Source organism: Pseudoliparis swirei, chromosome 19 (genome assembly GCF_029220125.1).
Source record: "Pseudoliparis swirei isolate HS2019 ecotype Mariana Trench chromosome 19, NWPU_hadal_v1, whole genome shotgun sequence".
In the NCBI taxonomy this organism is placed as follows: domain Eukaryota; kingdom Metazoa; phylum Chordata; class Actinopteri; order Perciformes; family Liparidae; genus Pseudoliparis; species Pseudoliparis swirei.
This window is the reverse complement of record NC_079406.1, coordinates 21,825,535-21,839,173: the sequence shown is the minus strand read 5'-3', so window position 1 is coordinate 21,839,173 and position 13,639 is coordinate 21,825,535. Positions and strand designations below refer to the sequence as shown.

The following is a 13,639-nucleotide window of genomic DNA, read 5'->3' as shown; positions in this document are numbered from 1 at the left end:
CTGGTTTTGTATTTTGTCTGCTGGTGTAACCAAATGGATTTACTTTTGTATTTCTCTTCATAATGTGCTTGAGATTCCCAGCCTGACAGAAAACCTCATCCACCTCCAGGCTGTAATAACCAGCTATCTCCACATGGGGGCAACAGTGACCATGAAGGGCAATAACAACAAAGGAAACAGGGAGAAGGAGAGCTGGCTGGTTGCAGATCTGTCCCGACCGTGACCGTTGTTTCTGTTCCACTTGGAGCCGTTTCTCTCTCGGACTCGAGGCGGCTTTGCGGGCTCGGCAGCAGGGGTGCGAGGGGGTTTGCTGTAGGGCGGGGCATTAGGCCCATAGCCGGGCCAATCATCATTGTACCTTTCACCCTGATCTCCAAATCCTGAGCCACTGCCCTCCTCACCTGGAACCACAAAAAAAGAAAGAGTGAATAAATTCTTTAAATTAGTAATTTAATACTCCTTTTGGGATATACGGTAGTATATACACTGACTGTCCATGAAGTCCATGTCCTGTCCACTCTGAGCGTGTCTCAGTTTGTTGGTCACCACCCTCAGCTCCATGATCAGCTGTCTGGTCCTCACATCCGGCCTGGCAATGTCCACCTCCACCTCGGGGTTGTTGATCTGGCTGACCAGCCCGTCGCCCATAACATCCGGGAGGTACCTGTAACACATGGAGGCGTTCATGCACAAAGACTCAGACATCATGGATGCACACGCACCTAGATCTTTTCAAAGCAGAACTTGGCAACTTCACACAGCGTGGCTTCAAATAGCTGCAAGGAAGTTTAACTCAAACTAAATGTATGAGCATCACACCACCACAGGAGTACATTGTGCATTTGTGTGACTTGTTCTGTGTCTCTTTTATTCTAAACAGGACCATCATTTACGAAATGAATATCATGCTGTTTTGAATAAGACAACGCTAGAGATTTAAGACCAACATCAAGTGAGATGTAAGGTCATTTTCCCATTGACTTATATACAATATGACTTATGCCAGAAGTCTCTTGCTGGCGATTAGAAATAATGCATGTTTAACCCTTGTGTTGCCTTCGGGTCATTTTGACCCGAATCAATATTACACCCTCCCCCCGCCTTCGGATTAATTTGACCCCATTCAATGTTTAATGTCGGTGTTCTTTCGGTAGTCAACAAACAAACATAAAGTGCCTCACACTTAAACTTGGAAAACAATATTAATTCTAATTTTCTGGAGGTTTTAATGGCTGGCGTCAAATTGAACACAAAGGGTAAAATATGTTAGTAAATATAAAGGTAACAGGAGGGTGAAACATTAAATCGGGTCAAAATGACCCATAGGCGGGGGGAGGGTGTAATATTGATTCGGGTCAAAATGACCCGAAGGCAACACAAGGGTTAAGGCACTCGTGCATTGGCTGCAGAGGTTGTTATCACCTGCTGCCAACCAGCAAGGACGGGCTCATATTTTCTTGGAATACCAATTCTTTCTTGAGAGGCGATAGTGCATCACTTTAGTGCCCAGTCTGCCTTCAGTCCAGAGAACGAAGTTACAACGTCTTGTTTTTAAAAAAGGTGCATAAAACGAAATTAGGAGCATTTTGATTCCCTCTTAACATGGCGACCCTTTATCCGGCGGCTCAGCGTTTCCCTGGTTCTACAACATATCGAAATCACCAATGCCAGTCCGGACTCTCAGCAGTTTGCACACAAAGCCAACAGATCCACAGAGGAGGCCGTCTTTACTGCCCTCTACTCAGCACTCGAACATCTTAAAAATAATAACGCCTACGTCAGATTGTTGTTGATTCAGCTCTACCTTCAACACACTCTCCCCCCATGAAACTGATTATTCGGTGTAATGGTTATGAGACACACAAACAGACCCCAGGCAATCCAGACTGGCAGCCACACCTCCTCCACTCTAGTGTCGAACACCGGAGCCCCCCAGGGCTGTGTGCTCAGCCCCCTTCTGTTCACGCTCTACACCCATGACTGCGACCCCCGCCATGAAGAGAACGGTGCAGTGTTTGCACAGATGTTACTACCTTCATCCGCCAGATTGCAAACAACAATGAGACTTCATATAGAGAGGATATCAACAACCTGGCAGAGACAGAGAAAACCTACATCAGTAAAACCAAGAAGCTGATTGTGTATTTTTGTTTAAAAGAGTCCAAGACTCACACTATTGTCTCCATCAATGGAGCTGAGGTGTAACAAGTGAACAGGTTCACAGCATCACAAACAACCTGACATGGTCATCACACATCTCCAGCGTGGTGAAGAAAACTCATAACAGGTGATATTTCTTAAGGCAACTTGTCAAGTCAAACATGATTTTATAGAAAAGATTTTAAAAACTAAGAAAAAAAGATATGAATAAAAATAATTGTAAATTAATAAAGCAATTGGAAACATGGAGGAAATAATCGCAAATGAACAATAAACAAAGCAATTGGTAAATTACTTAGAACTAATGATCCAACATGGAAAATGGGGCGGAGCTAAAAAAAAAGCCACCGGAAGCAACAGCCAGGCGCTTCTTCAACAGGTCAGGTTGAGCGACAGATCGGGATACGCAAAAGAGAGACGAGGACAAGTCCGGAGAGGCAGCCGGTAAGAGCGGCTCTACTTTACTGTTGGACTACGTCACCACTGTTCGTCACGGGGCTCCGCAGCCTGCTCACGTGACACAGGGAATAGTTGTTGGTGTGAGAAGTATCTGGTTTGTTTGTGGACTGATTATGCGGTGACTTTGTATATGATTTGATAATCTCATGTTGGTGGAGGCACAGCTGGGATATAGATAGTCAGAATGCACAGGGGCTTTATCACAGATTAAGTTGAGTGTTTTGTTTTTTACTGTTGAAGTGAAATGTGGTTGTTCTGTTTAAAGGTTTTTCACCTCTTTATGATTGACATGCATGACTTAATAAAAGGAGGAAAAATGAGCAAGTTGTTGTGGTCTGAGTGGAATTCCAGTTTTAAATCTGTGTTGGCGGATCTATTTCCTCTCAAGTAGGAAATTGCAAAAATCAAAAAGAAACTTGACAAAACTTAAGGAGGTTCTTTTCAACTTTTACAGAGGAGCAGTAAAAAGCATCCTGAAAATAACTAACTGGCATGTGACGTGCCCGAATAAACCACCCAAAATGTCATTGGTACCCAGCATCAGTGATATTGGTGGCAAGAGGAGCCTGCGAAGAGCTCAAAATATATTAAAAGACAAAACCCACCCAAGCCACAGTCTGTTCACCCTGCTGCCGTCTGGCAAGAGATGCAGAAGTATCACCAGACTTCAGAGCAGCTTCTTTTCTCAGGCTGTGAGACTCCACCCTCAACAAATAATAAAGTTTTCTTCTTTTTTCTCGTCCCATTATGGCACACCACCTTCATTTTGTTGTGCAACTCTATTGTTCAACGACAATTAATGCACCTTGTAAATTTGTAACCCGAGGAGGAACCATGGGGTGGTTCCTACAAAAATATTTGCGAATTCTTTAGGTAGAAACATTGTGGCCCAGGAGTTATATTATATACTAATATTCCTCGATATTTTTTATATTAACAGAAGAAGCAAACTAACCAACTACATATTGGAATGCCCCAAATACATGTTTACTAATTTGTTTACATAAAAACAAGTGCTGATAATTAAAGATACATTATTAATTCCGTTATCCCCCTTTAGCATTGAATACTGGTAATGTGCATGATATGCAGTAATTATAGCAGTATAACACTATGTCTTAGCAATTATTTTTGGCTCCAGCCCCACTTCGTGATGATGCTAAGGTGGGTTTACGTTTACATAAAATTGTTTGCTTATGCAGCTGGAACATCAAACACAACATCATCCATTATGCAGACTTGTTTTTCCTCTCACAACATTCCTGCACAGCGTTTCGACATCAGTCCAGATATATGGCGTTGGGCTGTCTGGTGTACATAAAAGCAAGCAGACCCACGCAGAGAGCATATGGATGACTAACTACACTTTGTTCCATCAGTTCCATTCTGCACCGTCACCCTCCACCTCTACCCAACACCCCCATCCACTCTGATCTCCCTCACCTCCCCCGGGTCTGCCCGTTCCAGCAGCGGTCCTCATTAGTGACGTCGGAGGCCATCTTCTCATCGTTGCAGATGGTGTGTGGGAGGGACACCCAGAAGCCACGCATGGGCCGCAGTCGCTCCTTCAGCTCGGTAACCTGCGCGGAGGCGGAAAGGAATTGGTTATGAGTCAGACCTGTTTTGTAAAGTATCCATGTTTGGCTGGAAGAAGCATATTGAAGCTTCAGTGCTGACTTTGGCCATGGTCAATAACTGACATGGCCCTTCTTCTGGGTCAGTTCTTAAACCTCATGTCTTTTATGTAGCAAAAATGAAAATAGATTTCAATGCCTCGCATCCTCGTTCTCCCTCCTCTGCACTTAAATTTATTTCCTGTGCTTCCATCCTACAACACCACTCTGTGGTCACAGGAGTCCTGTCTGGGCTCTGACTGCTGCACTCTGTATTATTAGTTTTCTATACCAAGCTTAGCAACTATGCAAAGAGAGGATGAGCAGCAGTTATGAGTCTATGTCTGAATCCTAACTCGTGAACAAGGCAAGCATTTTTCCTTTATTGGTTTCAAAATCATATATCAAAATCACACTCGACCCAAGAATATGACATGCACAAAACATTTGAGTACTTGAAGCTTAATATTTTTATCTAAACAATGGGGGAAATGACTGTGTGATGTAGAATGAGTTATTTGTAACCCACGGATAGTTATCACCCGTTTCTCACAGCTTTATGGAGAGTGTTACGACATCCCCGCTCGTAGTTTGTGTTTTCTTAATACGTGACTTAAAGGTGGTGGCTCACTCCCACGACTTTTCTCAGTGTTTCTCTATGAAAAAGCTCTAAAAATCTCACTCTACCCTAAACGCCTGAAAAAAACGTAGAATGCCTATTTTAACTTTATATTTCAAAATATGTGTAGCTACGTCAGTACACAGGCTGTTTCATCTTTACCAGTCGGTCCAGGTTGGTGCCGGCAGCAGTGGTGGGTTTCTCCTCCGGGCTGTAGGTGCGGAAAGGCCTCCTGTTGCCCCCCGACTCGTTGGGTGAGCGTTTGGACCGCCCTGGTGCTGGCCTGGGGCTTCCACAACCCTGGAACACCTGAGGTAAACGACAACAAAGGTAAACAACAACAAAGCCAAACTAGCATAAACAGCTGTACAACAAGCATTTCTATAACTTCAATATTCCATAGTTTTGTGGGGGCTAATTTGGGGGCAGCCCCTATGATTTGGGGGTCAAGCGGCCTTCCATGAACCACCACAATGTCTCTGATTCAACCTATGATGCATGCCATACCTCAAACCTCTTTTTTCCCCTCACTTCCTGGCTTGTCTTTATCGTCAAGATCTCGAAGAAATGTATAAACATAATACATATTAATACTTCTCTTAATGCCCTTTGGGAACACCACAAGAACGGGTCTACAAAGAAGTCCCTCTTTAAGAGTGCTCTCTATCATACCAATAACCTGCAGCCCAACAATGCAATCCTCTGGGCTGTTTTAAAGCTAACCTTTATGTTAGCGTAGTAAATCCTAACCTTGTGCAATAACAACAAAAAAGCAGCATCTAAGTTTACCCACGAGTGTTGGAACTGAACTGCTAACTTTTCAATGGAACATTGTTGAAACGGTGCGCCACAACCTCCACAACCACACGCAGCTGAGCTGAGAAGGAAAGAGCTGTTCCTCAAAGTTCCTACCACGCAGCAGGAGCTTTCTTTTTCTAACGAGATGTGGGTGTCTCTCTGGTGGATTAGCTGCTGGGACATCTGCCATGTTTTAATCATACTGTGACGCTGTCATGCTCTCTGTGTATAATTCCTGTCATTATTAAGATTAAAATTAAATCAACAACCCGGATTATAGCTTTGACTTGCGAAATCGATTTTTCGGTAGATGATCTTTGAACACTCAGAAAAAGGTACAATGCATTCTAGAAGAATAGCAAGTCTGCAAAGCCATGGGAAAGCAATACAAATGGATCAATGTCTCTTTTATTTCCCCATCATCTGCTTCTGCCATCTTGCTTGCCTTCGTTGAGATGCTGACGCTGTTTTCCTGCATGTGCATGATGGCCTCTGACACTTTCACAGAGATGGAGTCGGCTGCAAGCTCCATGTTGAACGGCCCCTCCAACTTCTCTGAAACCTGGTACAGAGCATCTGAGAGGACCGGGAGATACAGAAATAGAGACGACAGGGTGGTAAGGTTGGCTATGAATACATTGTTGGTCGCTTATTCTAGACCCTGATAAGCATCAAGACAATGGTTTCTTGTGAGTGGAATCTCTCACTGACTAATCAGCGAAAAAGATTTGATTTGCATCTCTGTATGAGATTACAGGGCTGGAAGAAGATTAGAAAAGCAAGTGTGAAGAATGATGGTTGGCTAAAAAGGGAACATGAGAGTAAAATGGCTTTGGAAGTAGTACTCATGGATTGCGCGATGAAAGTGCACTTGAAAAGGGGGAAGAAAGGAAGGAACATATGGGTTTGATGAAAGGGGAAAGGAAACGTAGGAAGACAGATCAATTGTGAAGGAGCAGAGGAGCATGAATGATTAATGAAGGAGGAATTCATTAGGAAGAAAAGGAAGTGTAATGAAGGCGATACAATTACTCCACTATTAGGTATGCTCAATGTAATAGTGATGAGACTCAAAAAGGCTTTTTAATATAATTCGGGCCATGATGTTTTTTTCCGTTGCACCTATAAACTAAAGGCTTCTTTGGCTCTTGTGTCCTTCACCTGACCCGAAACCCACTGAAACAACAACAGCATATTAGGATGTATTGGTCACCCTAGCCTCACCCACCAATGAAGTTGTTCCATTCTGTGTCCAGGTCGCCCTGATTGGCCAAGCAGCCTTTCATCACGTTAAGGCACAGGGAGTGGCAGGGCCGCAGGGAGGGCAGGCCTCGACACAGTGGGCAATACCACTGACGCATCAGGCCACGCACACACTCCGAGTCCGCCGTCAACTGAAACACAAAGCCGTTATTTGCGCTGTTAGCTGCAAGCCCCCGACTTAGCTGTGGAGGCCATCCCTCTGCTCTGAATATCATCTTGAGAACCTGTAACTTTAAAAACGACTACCGTGTCTTAAGTGCTCTGACCTTTGAAGCGCGAAAAACAAGCCCTTTTTTTGTATTCTGTAATTTGTTGGTATTAATAGGGACAGGATTGACAAATGCAGAGCTTAAATGATTAAGTGATTTATCAATAAACAAAAGATTGATCAACAACCATTTTGAGATTGAAATAACTATTTTACAAAAACTTCGGAAATATTATGATGTTATGCTTTTCTTTGTTATATATGATATTTGGATTGTTGGTGAGATACAACAAGCAGTCAGAATCACTTTGGCCTCCTGGAAATTATAATGGCCCAACAAATAACAAACTTGACTTTGAAGTGTTGATTTGTCATTTAAAATGTACAGTCTTCTATTAACCAACGTTATAACTCTTACCAAATAAGGTGAATCAACAGGCGTTTAAGGTAACCATTGTGAAGCTCACTCCAACTTTTATTTTGAGTATTTCACAGAAATAATGGTGCATATCCTGATAAAAGCCTCACTTTTAAATGTAGGCTATAAAGCGTTCCATTCTTTACGTTCAAGTCTTGCCAATGTGGTTGTAAAGGCAGAATAACAACAGTTAAGGGACAACTCACCTTTGTTGCTTTGTTAACAATATCCCGACCGGTAGCCAAGCCCTGAGACAGAGCTCTGGCTGCAATGAAAGCCCTCGACACCTTAATTTAAACGGAAAGAAAGCACAACAGTGTTAGTCAATTAATCATGATCAATCATAATCAATCACAACTGTACATGATGCTGTATCAAAGGCATCTTGGCATCCAAGACACATACTTGGACACGCAGTCTGCGGGGCACTTCCCCAAAGGGCTGCAGTTGTTCGGCATGCTTGCTGACACACTCCAGGTAGTCTTCACTAAACTGATACTGGGGGTTAACCAGTGAGAAGACTCGCTCCACCAGTCTGGACCAGAAGTCTGACAGAACCTCTGACAGGCTGACACTGCCCCCTGTGGACACAAGAGCAACTGTCAGAATACAGTACCTGTAGTCTGCTCCTGTTGGGATTTCTGAACAAAAGAGCAACAGGATTAGCATCATATCCATATACTGTGTGCTCCTATGATGCTAATAGGCCCATTATGCTAATATATTATATTAAAGAATATGTTCACCACAAGTGTCATGCCACCTTGTCACCTCGTAAACCCACCAAACACACTGTGAGTTAGCACCTACAACTTTAACATCCAGCTAATATTTATATATATATATATATATATATATACACTACCGTTCAAAAGTTTGGGATCACTTAGAAATGACTTTATTTTTCAAATAAAAGCACTGTTTTTTCAATAAAGATAACATTAAATTAATCAGAAATACACTCTCTACATTGTTAATGTGGTAAATGACTATTCTAGGTGGAAGTGTCTGGTTTCTAATGAAAAATCTCCATAGGTGTATAGAGGCCCTTTTACAGCAACTATCACTCCAGTGTTCTAATGGTACATTGTGTTTGCTAATCGCCTTAGAAGACTAATGTCTGATTAGAAAACCCGTGCAATTATGTTAGCACAGCTAAAAACAGTTATGCTGGTGATATAAGCTATACAACTGGCCTTCCTTTGAGCTTGAAGTTTGTAGAACAAAATTAATATTTCAAATATTAATCATTATTTCTAACCTTGTCAATGTCTTGACTATATTTTATATTCATTTGATAAATAAAAGTGTGATTTTTCATGGAAGACACAAAATTGTCTGGGTGATCCCAAACTTTTGAACGGTAATGTGTATATATATATATATATTGCAACCTTGTCACCTCCCCCCTACAACAGAAACAACTTTTGACTGATATAAGGGGGGAACCATCTCTCTCTTTATCAGTATAAAATTATTTTGACCTCATGCACAGTAACTTCTCGGTGCAAGCACGGGATATACAGGGTAATGTAATCAAATAAATAAAAATACATCGCCACGTTCTTTATTGCATTACTATATAAATGTAAAGTATTTACTTCCACAAAACAATGTATTTTTCACTTGTGATGTCTATAAGGTGTATTAAACACAACCCAATGTTATGCTAACTATTGTTTTTTACTTCCTTTAAATCCTCGTCAGTCTCCCGTGCATTAATCAATTGGCAGACAGATTATGAGAATGCAACTCTCCAATCTGTAGACTACAATACGGTCTCAAATTAGCCGTACACGTTGTTTGGCAGACAAAGACAGGTTGACTAAGCAGCAACAGCCTGCAGACAGACTCTCCAGCATGCCGCCGCCATGCCAAAATGGAGAGATCCGGAACGGAAATAGAAACAGTCCTCCATGGGAATCCACTTCTCTCTCTCTCTATTTTTTCTCCAATTGTTCTCTGCATTTTAATTCAGGTCAAAAGACAACGCTGCTTCTTTTCAGCAGCCCGGAGCGGCTGTTGATTTACCACAACAGGGACGGATAAGAAAACACCAGACTGCCGCTGCATGAAATACCATCTTCTCGTGGAATTTGGTTGTCGTCAAATCAGATGGTGTCCAATGTAAATCTTTTGGCTAACTAAATAAAACCTCTGGTAAATTTGATCAATTACATAATTTCTGGCATTTTGCATTGTTAGAAAGTTGATAGTGAAGCTGGACAACACACACGAGAGCAGAAAGGGGGCATGCCAAACAAGTAACCAGGTGTCTAGTAATGTGTTTCAGACCACTAAACCACATGTGGCTAATTCCACCTGATGGATAAAGTGATTAGACCAACCAGAATAATATCTGCGCAGCTCCACAAACAGCTCCTGGAAGACGTGTGCATTCTGGGTAAAGAGCCGGCCGTAGGTCTTGGTAAACATCTGGTTCATAGACTTCTCGGACAAGTCTATAAGCTCTCTGAAGAACTCTGCAGACACACAGACAGGAAAATAAGAGATGAGATATTCATTTTTCACCCATTTTTCTCTCTTGTAGTGTCTTAGCTAGGTTTCTATGTACTGTACGTAGGCGCTCAGCCACCCCCCTCCGCTCCAAGATTAACATTTCATAGGGACAGTTACATCAGAACCTGCATGCTGATAAATGAGTGTAACAACGTGTACTCTATTTAGGACTTTAGGACTCATACGCAGTCTCCCACTCCTTCCTCATCTTTAAATGATTCATCGTGTACGTTATGTAAACGGATGAGGAGGGGGGGAAAGGTGATAACAGTCCACAGCAGGTAGGAGGAGAAAGTGTTAATTCAGCTCTCTGCCGTTGCTGCTGAAACCTGCAGCCGTATATACAGAATATGAGACGACGTGGGCTGAATTCTCTGAAATGCAGTCACTTAAGCGGTCTGGGAAGGTTTCCCCACAGTGATGATTTGTGTAAAGGGACATTCCACCGATCTTACGCCTTAAGTTCAGTTTACTGGCCAGCGTTAGTCCATGATTTTATAAAGTCGTCTGTGGCTCTGGAGAAAGCGCTCAAAAGTCTGAGTAAATAACTCTGATGATGTCAAGGTGATGTCTTTAGGTTACCTCAGCTATGCTGAGTGACTACAGATGTATAACAGAAAGTCTGAGGTTCAAACTGGAGGTGTGCAGTTTTAAAAAACAGAAAGGGTCCAACTTGTAATGCTATCGAGTTGCTTTATGGGAAATGGAGTTTTATCCAAATTAAAGACTAAATGTCAGGATATCTCAACCTCTGCAACCACAATTGTGACCCATATTTATATTATGTGTCACCCGACTTTATGAACGTGCAATGCAAAACTCGTTGGAGTATCTCTTGAAATTCAGCAGTTTTTTGGCTGTTGATTAAACGTAAATAAGAAGCATGTTGGGATCCCATGCATTACAGTGCTTTTAGCTTCCAAAGGCAATTTTGAGGCTCGGATATCCGACCATTTGAGATGAACTGTGCAGTCAGAAATCATCAATACATTTTAATTGTCTGTCACTCATCGCCACTAACTCGATAAGAAGAGTGAAACAAGAAGAAGCCGTGTCCCTTCTATCCCCTATAAATGTACCCACTGTGGCTTCAAGAAGAAATATATATTTTAAACCCATTAAACATGATCATAATAGTGAATCGGTCTCTCACCATCAAACCGGCGGTGTCTCTGCGTGAAGGTAGTCAAAAGGAACTGGCTGTTCTCCTCGACGGCTTTGAGGAAGTCCCTCTCGCTCTGGAGGCCCAGCGTCTCCTCCATCTGACTGGAGCAGCAGGTGTAGTCCTGAGGACAGAGCCGCAGGTGCTCACCTGGAGGACAAAGTTAAACCAGGCCAGAAGACCGAGAGGATAGGATCAATCATGCATGTTTTAGTAACTTCTTTGGAGAAATTATGACTTTGGTTTAATCATAACGTACAGTTTATTTCTGCCATACAAATAAAGTTATCATTATTACCTCATTAAAAACCAAGGCCTGCGTTCAATAGTCTTGATCTTTTATCAGGTCAAAGCAGATGTTTTTAGTGAGAAAGTAAATCACTCCACTCAGTCTGTTCAGTCACTGCGGGGAAATCTTATCAACGATAAGGGTGCGATAGAAAATTGTAATTTCCCGACATGAATTATTCAACTTCAATCTGTCTTTCTTTGTCAGCTCAGGTTGGGTCTTTGATATGTCAGAGGTAATGATATGCAAACGACAACCAGGGGAGGAAGAAAAAACACCGTGAATAGGGAAAAGGTTTTGAATTCTTTGTTTCTATGATTTTGCACCGAGCATGAATATTGCTGCCGTTAATACAGTCGAAACTCTCCCAACTCCACCCTTGCTGAGGTTCCCCTCTCTTTTGTTCTCTCTGTGTGTCTCACTATTAGCCCTCTCTCATCCCTCTATTTCCATTTCTAAACTGCCTCTCTTCATCCTTCACTCTCCCAGCCATCTGCTCCCCTGGCCCACGGGACGGTGAGCCAAGACTCAGGCACTGATAGCCCCCCCCCCCCCCCCATCCTCTTCACACACACACACTCAACCAATCAATATTGCAGTTGTCTCAGTGACTCACACTCGGGGCTAAATTGCCACCAAATAAATCCTCACACGAGAGATCTGAAATTTCACAAACATAAATTTCAGTCAGAAATTTGACTTTTCTTTTCAGTGAAAGCTCCAGGGAGGAACACACACACACACACAGTCATTATTTCACTGATTTAAATGCAAAGCTGAACCTCCATGAAGTAGCTTCAGACACTCAAGTGTTCAAAACATTTGCTCCCTCACTTGGTCAGACATCCACATTTAAACAAATGTCAACCTGACCCCCTCCCCTCCACTTCCCTATCTCTTCTCTCACTAAAACTTCAAATCATCTCAAATCCAACAGTTTGTAATCAATGTGGTGTTTTCATTTAGCAGATACGATTATCACCAGTAAACAGAGCCGATGGGTATATGCAGGGATTTAACAGTGGGCCAGTAGGCAAAGACTAATTAGGGGCGAGGTTCTTTGTTGCACCGGCGTTGGCAATTTGCTCATCCCCTTAATCATCCTATTTAAACTGCACAGAGGGGAGGGGGGGGGGGGCGATGTAATTTGTTTTAAACCATCCTGTGTTATTTCTCTTGAGGTGTTGGGCCACCTTTTACTTTTAGGCATGGCTTTTCTATCCTCACTTGGGTTTTGTTATTTGAAGGTGTTTATAGCAGGCTATTATTAATGCCTCCATGATAAGCAGCGATATTATAGTGACCTTAATGTGCATAATGACAATTGTATCCCAGTTGAGACAAACAAGGGCATGCTGACCCACGTACATTTCTGCTACGAGATTTATCTTACTTTTTTTTTTTACACTAGAAATTTGAATTCGGCACATGCTTCCTAACAGCTTAGGATGGGACTCTTCTGCGTGAGTCCTAATTGTGTAATTCTTTTATCTTTGCCCGCAGGCTAGATGAAAAGTCTTACCAGATATTTGAGTCAGCGGAGCGGCGCCGGTGCTGTACCCCTTCTCTGCGTACACCTGCCGGGTGTCGGCGCAGCTCCTCCCCGCGGCAGCCACGGGGCTCCGGGTCCCCGACAGGGCACAGAGCAGCACCAGCAGCGGGTACCTGGGCAAAGATAGCCGGGTATCCATCTTCACCTCAGGACTCAGAAAAAGACAGGGAGAGGGCGGGTTTATATAAAACCAGACGGGTGCGCGGAGCTCCTTTTTTATATGAATAAATGAATAGCCGGTTTAAATGCACACAAAAGTAAAAATAAAAAAAATCCCAAATCGTCACTCGTTTCAAAGGGTCATAGTTCCCCCCTATAAGTGCAAGGAACAGATAAATCCGGTCGGTTTTTTATGTCACAAATATGTCTCCATCGACCGTTTCCAGTTCATGTGTCCTTCCTGGGAGATCCGCTGTTGTGCGTAAATGTAAAGGGGATGTGAATGGGACACTCCCGTCCCTCAGCCTCGTCCAACAAACTGAGTCAAGCTCACAGAAGTTGGCAGCGTGATACCGGAAACGAGACTGTTTTCAAAATAAAAGCAAAGGCAAGGTTTTTCTTTTTTATTCCAACAAGGA

The 13,639-nt window shown here is 42.7% G+C and overlaps 1 protein-coding gene across 1 annotated transcript; it reads right to left on the bottom strand.

Moving 5' to 3' along the window:
* Positions 1-116: 116 nt before the first annotated feature.
* gpc2 (glypican 2) lies at positions 117-13,212 on the bottom strand. The gene is made up of 11 exons (XM_056439684.1): positions 13,032-13,212; positions 11,212-11,370; positions 9,887-10,021; positions 7,944-8,119; positions 7,745-7,825; positions 6,878-7,043; positions 6,095-6,225; positions 5,014-5,160; positions 4,063-4,199; positions 492-664; positions 117-401 (listed from the first exon to the last, which is right to left on the bottom strand). The coding sequence occupies exons 1-11, from the start codon at positions 13,198-13,200 to the stop codon at positions 124-126; spliced, it is 1,752 nt and encodes a 583-aa protein (XP_056295659.1). The 5' UTR covers positions 13,201-13,212; the 3' UTR covers positions 117-123.
* Between the last annotated feature and the right edge of the window lie 427 nt (positions 13,213-13,639).

What these genes read in the sequence shown, in the direction of transcription:
- gpc2 (XM_056439684.1), bottom strand. Translation starts at nt 13,200, where the DNA reads ATGGATACCCGGCTATCTTTGCCCAGGTACCCGCTGCTGGTGCTGCTC. An exon ending in GAGACACCGCCGGTTTGATG is followed by an intron (nt 10,022 to 11,211) that starts GTGAGAGACCGA and finishes GTGTGTCTGCAG; the next exon opens with AGTTCTTCAGAGAGCTTATA. An exon ending in GCGTCAGCATCTCAACGAAG is followed by an intron (nt 5,161 to 6,094) that starts GCAAGCAAGATG and finishes CGTTTACCTCAG; the next exon opens with GTGTTCCAGGGTTGTGGAAG.